The 9,755-nt window shown below is 38.6% G+C and overlaps 2 protein-coding genes across 3 annotated transcripts; both read left to right on the top strand.

The window, feature by feature from the left end:
* The first annotated feature begins 3,652 nt into the window (after window positions 1-3,652).
* Window positions 3,653-5,784, top strand: LOC147944405 (tubulin alpha-1 chain-like). The gene is made up of 6 exons (XM_087450785.1): window positions 3,653-3,864; window positions 4,073-4,287; window positions 4,715-4,981; window positions 5,151-5,226; window positions 5,477-5,554; window positions 5,645-5,784. Exons 1-4 carry the CDS (start codon window positions 3,752-3,754, stop codon window positions 5,174-5,176), a joined length of 621 nt encoding a protein of 206 aa, XP_087306911.1. The 5' UTR covers window positions 3,653-3,751; the 3' UTR covers window positions 5,177-5,226; window positions 5,477-5,554; window positions 5,645-5,784.
* A 20-nt stretch (window positions 5,785-5,804) lies between these two features.
* LOC147944404 (tubulin alpha-1 chain-like) lies at window positions 5,805-9,574 on the top strand. 2 transcript variants are annotated; one of them, XM_087450784.1, is made up of 3 exons: window positions 5,805-8,399; window positions 8,494-8,984; window positions 9,069-9,574. In XM_087450784.1, the coding sequence occupies exons 1-3, from the start codon at window positions 8,169-8,171 to the stop codon at window positions 9,382-9,384; spliced, it is 1,038 nt and encodes a 345-aa protein (XP_087306910.1). In that variant the 5' UTR covers window positions 5,805-8,168; the 3' UTR covers window positions 9,385-9,574. The 2 variants fall into 2 exon arrangements, 1 of the variants encoding a protein (XP_087306910.1); XR_015557517.1 differs by having other exon boundaries at window positions 5,850-8,399.
* The last annotated feature ends 181 nt before the right edge of the window (window positions 9,575-9,755 follow it).

Raw genomic sequence — 9,755 nt, 5'->3', positions numbered from 1 at the left:
ATAAGCATTTTGCTAAACTTTTCTTTTCTTTCTTTTCTTTTCATAACTAGAACCATCTTAAACAACACTTTTCTTCCCATCCTTTCACTAGACTTTGCTTAAACACAATCTCCTCTTAAAGACTCTACCCTTATTCTTTCTCTTTTCTTTCTTTTCTTTTCAAAACAGCTAAGTCCCAAACCCAACAAGTGAACCACCTAGTCCTATCTAGTTTGAAAAATGCAAACTAGAACTACACAAGGTCTTACTCTTGTCAGTTCAAACCTAACACTTTCTACCAAGCTCAATCCCAAAAATAGGCCTCACACACTCAAGAATCAACAAGGCTTGAAAGAAGGTTTGGTTTAGGGATTATTATCATTCAATAATTTCATTGATTAAAACAGAGTAACTTACAGAGCGAACGGGTGCCATAGTCCACTGAATCCATGTTGTTGAGAAGCCAAATAATTTCATTGTTGTCTCCAAGAAATCCCATTCTACTCTGTCGTAAGCTTTCGTAACATCTGTCTTGATGGCCATGTAATATTTTGAAACTCTCTTCCGGGATTTTAGAGAATGCATGACCTCATGGGCTATCATGATGTTGTCTGTTACTAACCGCCCTGGTATGAATGCAGCTTAAGTATCATAAACTATATTGTCCAGATGTTTTTAAGTCTATTTACTAGACATTTGGAGATTATTTTGTATAATACATTACACAGGGCTATGGGTCTATAATCAACAAACGTTTCTGGCTGTGTCGTTTTTGGTATTAGACATATGTTGGAGTTATTAATGCTCGACTTCATGTATGATGAGTCGAAAAAATCATGAACCTCTTTGATCACATCATGTCCGATGATATTTCAATATTGTTTGTAAAAACGTGCAGTAAGGCCGTCTGGTCCAGGAGCTCTATCATCGCCAATGTGTGAGACAACAACGTAAATTTCGGAGTCAGTGAACTCTCTTGTTAAGTCCTCATTGATAGCTGGCGTAACAGTTGCAGGGAAATCACCAAAGTCTATAGTAGATACTGGAATTCGACTCGAGGTATAGGTTTTTGTAAAATATTTTTGTGCTTGGTCTCCAATACTTTTTTCATCCGTGTATATTCTTTGATCTTCGTCTTTGATGGTGTTCATGTAGTTCCTTGCATATCTATTCTTTGTGGAGGCATGGAAGAAGGTTGTGTTTCGATCCCCACAGTGCATCAATTTGTTTCTGCTCTTTGTTTGCCAGTAATATTCGTCATCTCTGTAAGCTCTACTCAACTCATCCTGTAATCTCGGTATATGTCTTCGCATTGACCTGCTTGTGCTTTCCATAGCTCTGTTTAGCTCCTTCTCATAAAAAGCAATACGTTTGGCCAAGTTAAGGTTTGCTGAATGTTTTTGTTTTGCCGTCATACGTTGACAACTACTTATTTGATCACATATCGAGTAGTAAGAGTTCTGTTTGCACCAATTCCAGCCTCGTTCAACCGTATGAGAGAAATTTTCAATATCAATGAGTCTTTTGTCGAAGCGAAATGCGTTCGTTGTGTTTTGTTGTTGTCTTTGTATTGTTGTGAGAATTGGTTTATGATCAAAACCACCAAACTCCAAAAATTCAGACTCTGCAGTTGGAAAATTTGAGGTCCATTCGGAGTTGACCATAACTCTGTCCAGACAACACTTAATAGTGTAGTTACGACGTTCTCCAACCCAGGAGAATCTATCACCAGTTGATTGTAAGTCATTTAGATCACATGTTGCTATCATATGATTAAATCTACGAAATGTCCATGCTTCTCTTGGAGGTCCCCCAACTTTCTCTAAGTTGCTTCTGATCTCGTTAAAGTCTCCTGCAATTATCCATGGACCAGAACGAGTAGCTTCTAGTTGTTCTAAGTAATCCCAAAATAGATAACGTTTGTTTTGAATAGGATTACCATAAACACCAGAAAAATAGAAGTCTTTGTTATTATAACGGATGGATACATCAATGATGCGTTCATCTTGATACAAAGGAGATAACATTACATTATTAGACCATAATAAAGCTAGACCTCCACTCCTACCTTGAGGGGGTTCAGTTATGTAGTTATAATATCCTAAGTTACATTAGGTTTTAAAATACGACATAAACGTTTTAATCTTTGTTGAGTCAGCGGCGAGCAGATGCCCTGACAGTTCCAGGAGACGACTCTCATGGACTCCTCACAGTGACGATAGTAGGATTCCAGTTCAGACTTCTTTCGCTTATTGCCAATGGGAGACAGGGAGTCATGGTGAGATAGAGTAGGAGGACTTACCATAGCCTATTGGAGTTTGCCTTTCTTGAACTTTTCCAGTAGGTAACGTAGTCGTTCTGCAGTGAGTTCAGAGTCTTCAAAGACACTTGGGGAGGAAGAATCATCGGATTCATTGATAATGAACTCCCTGTCCTGTTGGATCGTCTGTAAACCAGGAATGTATTACTCAGGTACATTGGGGTTGATAGGATTGGATGCACCATCAGGGTTTTCTGGGAAATGGTCTGGGTGTGGTAAATACTTATCATCATCATTTCCATCCCCATCGTCATTGTCATCATCATTTGGTGGTTCATCATGAGGAGGGTTATCATTTGGTGGGTCGTCAAAAGACAACGGGCATTCCCTGGCATCATGAGTAAGCGCTCCACACTTCTGACAAAAGTTTTTGAGTCTTTCATAATGAAACTTGAGGATTGTGTTTTCACCACCAGCAAATTGAAAGTTCCTCTGAAAACGAAGCGGCAAATCGCTGTTCCAGTTGATACAGATACGCACAAACTCCACCATGTTTGCATTTTCGTTGAAATCGACATTCTCAACCAGTCCTAACTTTGTTCCAATGTAGTTGACCATAGCAGAAGCTAGTAGGTGTACCGGAATTCCACGCACCTGGATCCAGAAGGGTATTTCATCGCCTCATCCGAAATATTTGGATACCATCGATGAACCGTCACCATCCAGTCGTTGAAAGCCCATGGTCCCCGTCGCAGAACTAGATTGAAGCTTTCCTCTGTTTTGAAGAAAAACAACACTTTTCCATTTCCAAGAACACGACCACGGCATGATTCGGTAAATACCCATATCTTAGGCATTTGATTGACAATCGCTCTCAGATTTTGCTTCCTTGGACTGAGAACTGTGACAATCAGGGAAAAGCGGTTTAAGTTTGCCGCATGAACACAAAACTCCGGTGGGAGGGGAATTGGGGCGTCATTGATGCCCAAGTCTAAATTTTGCAGATTCTTACGAATGTAGTCACTCATGTTTCGATTAGAGAGGATTGAGCAAAGGTGCGTAAGAATTCGAAGGACTGAAGATGGATTTATATAGGTTGATGGCCATGGCGGTTTTTCCCAACGGTTATCAATCGATAAAACCGCAAGAAAGTAACTGTTAACAGATAACTGTAACAGAGATAAACCGTCAAGGCAACAACATAAACTGTAATTGACTGTCGGAAGGAGACTCCATATCGGAGAAGGAGGGGGACGATGAAGAGATCCCAAATCGCCCCAAAAATCGCCATCCGAGCGAAGAATCGCCATACATACACTTATATTTGGTGAATTCTTTAATTAGGCAATTCCAGCGAAACAGACTTTTTCAGGGCCAGCCCCTTTTTAAGTTCTTCCAGTCCATTCCTGCTTTATTCTTTTCACGTTTAAAAGCGGGAGACCCAACAACAACCATCTTCCTCGTGAGACACAGATAAAGAGGAAGAACAAGTCTCTTGAGAAAATTTCGAACATGAGGGAGATCATTAGCATTCATATCAGACAAGCTGGTATTCAGGTTGGAAATTCTTGTTGGGAGCTTTATTGTCTCGAACATGGTATCCAACCCGATGGCACCATGCCCAGGTTCTAATTATATTCATCGCCATAGTTTATGACCGTCTTGATTGTTTATGGGTTCGAAAATTTGTTTTCTTCTTATTGACATGGCACTGATTTAGGGGTTGCAATAAAACTTTGACAAAGTGAATGTTTTTATAATTGGGTTTTACTTGAATATGGTTGTTTGGTTTTTTTTTTTTTTTTTTTTTTTTTTTTTTTTTTTTTTGTGCAGTGATAGCACTGTGGGTGTATGTCATGATGCATTCAACACATTCTTTAGCGAGACAAGCTCTGGCCAACATGTGCCTCGGGCTGTATTTCTTGATCTTGAACCAACCGTCATTGATGAAGTAAGAACCGGCACTTACAGACAGCTCTTCCATCCTGAACAACTTATCTCTAGAAAAGAAGATGCAGCCAATAACTTTGCTAGAGGCCATTACACTGGTTATATACATGTTCCATCTCTCTGGTTTTTTTAGTATTTTTGGAAGGTTCTTCTATTAAAGGAAGCTAGATTCATGCACCTTCGGGGGCTACCGAACTTTGCGATTTTAAACTGAAAACATATGTGCTAAGCTCGTGTATAATCTAACTAGTAGGGTATCATGTGCACCTAATTTTTTTGTCAATGAACGATGTATCACCTTAGAGTATCTCCATCAAAGGTTATAAACCATATCTTAAGAGTTGCTTAAGTTAAAAAATAAATCATATTAATAAAAAAAAACAAATTTACCTTAGGATCGATGCTTATGTTAGATGTTTTAGAGCAACTAAGGACCGAGGTTGTGTCGACATCTGATTGGCTGGGGAGAAAAATGATTTTTTTTTCTTACTCTCGTTTGTATCGCTCTCTCTCTCTCTTTCTCAGTTTGCAATTCAGAGAGAATGGTTTGGATTGGCTTCGATTTCTCTGGTTTCTTCTTCTATCATCTTTGGTTCTGCTCTCATCTCTCCCTTCTACAATCACCAGCGGTAATATCATTCATCAAGACAATTCTGAACCACGTTGATCGGAAACAGAGTTCCAAAACTGGAGGTCGGCGAAAGAGGCTCCAGTTTTTGATGGAAGATAGTGTGGTTGATGATGTTATAAAGAGGTTACTAGGAGCGAAAGAGGCTCCTATCAAGATTTGTGGTATTCATTTATCCGAACCACAAGTCTTTACAATTTTGTTCTTTGATTTGCTTAGATTACGTTTGATTATTAAAACCGGTTTCGATGTTGATTAGCTAATTAGAACTGTTGAAATTATTAATTTAGAGGAATTTTTACTATGATGATTGGTCAAACTTGTGTTTCTTAGATAGGAGAGCTTGGTTGGTTTTGTAAAAATGCGTATGAATCTGCTGCTTTGTGTGGGGATTGAGCTCCTTGATACGGTAAGAAATCTCCCCTTAGACACGACATGTTATAGCTGAGCCAGAGACATTTACAGTTTACATGAGGTCTGAACCACCAAAAACTAGGTGCGGGTAACATGATTCAGGATATCTAAATACTAGGTTCCTAGAAGTCAATGAAGTTTTAAATTCCTTGATTATATTAAGATTTTTATGGCGATACTCTATCAATGAATTTTAGTAAAGGCTTTTTTCTCGACAGTGCTAAATTTCCAATTACGTTGACCAGGAACTTGGACAGCTATGTAGTGTCATAATGGAGCCATTGAGGGATCGTGTAGTCACCAGCCTTCTTCAAGCATCACTGGTCTGTAGTTTAACCTCAGTAGGTTTATTTACATTTTAGACAAGGTCTCAAGTGTTTGCCTTTTAATTGAAAATATTTTAAATCTACCAGGATGGATTGCTTCGCGTGATATTAGATGGAGGCTAGTCACGTGTATTCCATCCAAACGAGTCAAAGCTGTTAGAAGAAGATGTAGAGGTCTTAAAGGTAACTAAACACGGATATATACTACATTTCAACTCCTTGGTCTCTTCAATCGGTATGTCTCTTTGTCTTTTTGGTCTTTCGGCTATTTGCATCATAAATTTGTATCATTAAATTGAACTAGAACTGTTAGGTAATTGTCACACTTAAACACTCAATGTTTGTACTTGATTGATTGCTTGTTATGTCACAATTAAACAAGCATTGTTGGTTGTTGTCACAGTTAAAAACTTATTGTCTAGTGTTAGGTTATACTCAATGTTTGGTAGTTGTCATTAATTGCTTGTTATGTCACATTTAAAAACCAAATACACTTACATCTCACCTCTAGTTATATATTATGTGTTTGGAAACCGCTAAACACATACCTTTCTTCTCCTTTACACACCTAAACAGACCATCAATCCTTCTTTATTCTCGGTCCTCTTTTAAACACAACCCAGAAACTTGCCTATGGACCCATTTAGTGAAGATCTAGGTTTTATGGACCTCTTAACTAGTAAACAAGAAAGCCACACTCTTCAAACCCATTCGGATGCTGAGGAGGGCCCTGTAGGTGAAAAGAAATCAAAGGAGCGTAGAAGGAAGTGGTCACACACAGAAGATGTGGTCCTCATCGGTGCTTGGCTTAACACTAGCAAGGATCCAATTGTTGCTGTCGATCAAAAATTTGGTAGTTTTTGGTCACGGATTGCAATTTATTATGCTGAAAATCCTAAGCTAGTTGGTGTAGAGAAGATGGCATCTTCTTCTAAGAACATTGAAGAAATGATGGATGAGTATTTTGATCATGCAATGGACAATTATTTTGATCAAGCATTCGAGAATCGTTTTGATCATGCAATGAATCAGTTTGCACCCGAGAAGAAGAAACGAGTCCACATTGAAAGAAAACGTGAAGAGGGTCACCAACGCTTATGGGATGATTATTTCCGTGAAGATGCAACATATTCTCCTAAAATCTTTCGTCGCCATTTCAGAATGAACAAACCCTTGTTCATGCGGATCGTCGAACGACTCTCAACTGAAGTTCCATACTTTGAACAAAGAAGAAATGGTCACGGAAGGCTTGGTCTCTCTGCAATACAAAAGTGTATAGCAGCCATTCGTATGATGGCATATGGTGCTGCAGGAGATTCATTTGACGAATATCTCCGGCTTGCTGAAAGCACTACGTTGTTATGTTTGGAAAAGTTCACTGAAGGAATCATTCATTTATTTGGATATGAGTACCTACGCAGACCCACAACAGAAGATCTTCAACGACTACTCAATATTGGAGAGAACCGCGGATTTCCTGGAATGATAGGTTCCATTGATTGTATGCATTGGGAGTGGAAGAATTGCCCGACTGCATGGAAAGGTCAATATACCCGTGGATCTGGAAACCCAACAATTGTTTTAGAGGCTGTAGCTTCACAAGACTTCTGGATATGGCATGCATTTTTTGGAGCCCTAGGTACATTAAACGATATCAACATTCTCGCTCGCTCACCAGTTTTTGATGACATATTACATGGTGTAGCTCCCAGAGTGAAATATATTGTCAACGGACGACAATATCATATGGCTTACTATCTCACCGATGGTATTTATCCTGACTGGGCTACTTTTATTCAATAAATTCGAATTCCACAAGATCCGAAAGCATCCTTATTTGCTACATATTTGAAAGCATCCTTATTCGAGCGTGCTTTTAGAGTCTTGCAAGCTCGATTTGCCATAGTCAAAAACCCAGCTCTTTTGTTGAATAAGGTAAAAATTGGAAACATAATGAAAGCATGTATCATATTGCACAACATGATTGTAGAAGACGAACGTGATGGGTATACTCAGTATGATACGGCTTCATTTGCACAAGACGACTCAAACAGAACTTCACAAGTTGATTGTCCGCATTCTACAGATATCCCTTCAAATCTCACCAATATGATGGGAAATGTGATGACCATTCGAAATGAAGTTCATGATAAAAAACTACATGATCGGTTGAAAGCGGATTTGGTTGAGCATATATGGAAAAAATTTGGCACAAATCAAAATTAAAATTAATCATTTTGTAATCTATTTTTAAAATGCTTTTATGCCATGTTTGTTTAAACTTTTATTGATTGCAATATTTTTAAGTTTCTAAAAGTATAAATGTGTTATAAATTTAAACAAAATACCATAATAGTTTACAATTACAAACAAAAATATTTTTAAGAACCTCAAATTTAACAACCTTTAATGGACCTATGAAATATTAAAGTTTCTTAAGAAGTTCTTAATTTTACTTTTTTTCAAAATTAAGAATAAAATTTGTTTTAAGATACTTTCATGACATTCCTTGATGGAGATACTCTTATATTTTGCTCACCATTTCATTTGTATTTCTTATGACGAGAAACCACGACATATTTGACCATGACTAGTTCATCTGCTAATTATCATGGTATTGAAATTTTGTTCCATCATTGCAGTTGGGAGGGAAATTGTTGACACCTGTATTGAAAGGCTGAGGAAATTGGCAGACAATTGCACAGGGTTACAAGGATTCTTGGTGTTTAATGCTGTTGGGGGTGGAACAGGTTCTGGTTTAGGTTCTTTACTGTTGGAACGCCTGTCCGTAGATTTTGGAAAGAAATCTAAACTCGGTTTCACCATCTACCCTTCTCCTCAGGTACTACTTCCACAAAATTCCATTTTCGATTTTTAACAAAATATGGGTTTTACGGCAGAACATATCGCGTTCAAACTCTTTTTGTTTGTCTCAGGTTTCTACAGCAGTTGTGGAGCCATACAACAGTGTTCTTTCGAATCATTCTCTTCTCGAGCACACAGATGTTGTTGTTCAGTTGGACAATGAAGCCATATACGATATATGCAGGAGATCTTTAGACATTGAGATGCCTACATACACAAATCTGAACCGCTTGATCTCCCAAACCATCTCTTCTCTTACAACCTCTCTATGGTTTGACGGTGCCATCAATGTGGAAATCACGGAGTTCCAGACCAACCTTGTACCTTACCCTCGGATCCACTTTATGCTCTCCTCTTATGCACCTGTTATTTCATCTGCAAAGGCCTACCATGAGCAGTTCTCAGTCCCTGAGATCACGACTTCCATGGTGGCCAAATGTGACCCAAGGCATGGGAAGTACATGGCTTGCTGTTTGATGTATCGTGGTGATGTTGTGCCTAAGGATGTCAATACAACCGTAGCTACCATCAAAACCAAGCGCACAATTCAGTTTGTTGACCGGTAAGAGCTCAGACTAGTGTTTCTTTACCTCTTAAATCTTCTTCTATTACACCTTTACAGATATTTGGACATATTAAAATTTAGGTGTCCAACTGGATTCAAGTGCGGAATAAACTACCAGCCGCCTTCAGTTGTTCCAGGTGGTGACCTTGCGAAAGTTCAACGAGCGGTTTGCATGATCAGCAACAATACTGCAGTGGCGGAAGTTTTCTCTCGCATAGACCACAAGTTTGATCTCATCTATTCAAAAAGAGCCTTTGTCCATTGGTACGTAGGAGAAGGTTTGGAAGATAGAGAATTCTCGGAGGCCCGTGAGGATCTTGCTGCCCTCGAGAAAGATTATCAGGAAGTTGGTGCAGAAGGAGCAGAGGATGACGACGAAGAAGGTGGTGATTATTAGAAAGACACATGAGTGATTAGCCATTGTTTCTTTCTTGTGACGTACATCAATTATGTCTATGTGAATGTGATCTCTATAGTTATTTTGTGATGTTTATGGGTCTTCTTTAATTTATCATTTGTGTGATAATGATGGATTGCATCAATGGTGCATGTTAATACAAAGTTTCACGGATTCTTTTGTGGTCTAATTTGACATGTCAAATGTCTTTATGCTCTATCTATTGTAAAGATGCTTGTCAGAAAATGTACATAGTAAACAAATCCATGTCTACACCTCATCAAAATTGAATCTTACATTCAAAGATTGTGATACGAAGTATGGACTCACGTATCAAAGAAGAAAGGCCATTACGGCCAAGGCTTAGTTTT

Source organism: Camelina sativa, chromosome 5 (genome assembly GCF_030686135.1).
Source record: "Camelina sativa cultivar CO46 ecotype springtype chromosome 5, ASM3068613v1".
NCBI classification, from domain to species: Eukaryota; Viridiplantae; Streptophyta; class Magnoliopsida; order Brassicales; family Brassicaceae; genus Camelina; species Camelina sativa.
Note: the sequence above shows the minus strand (reverse complement) of the source record. Positions and strands in the feature narration are given on the sequence as shown.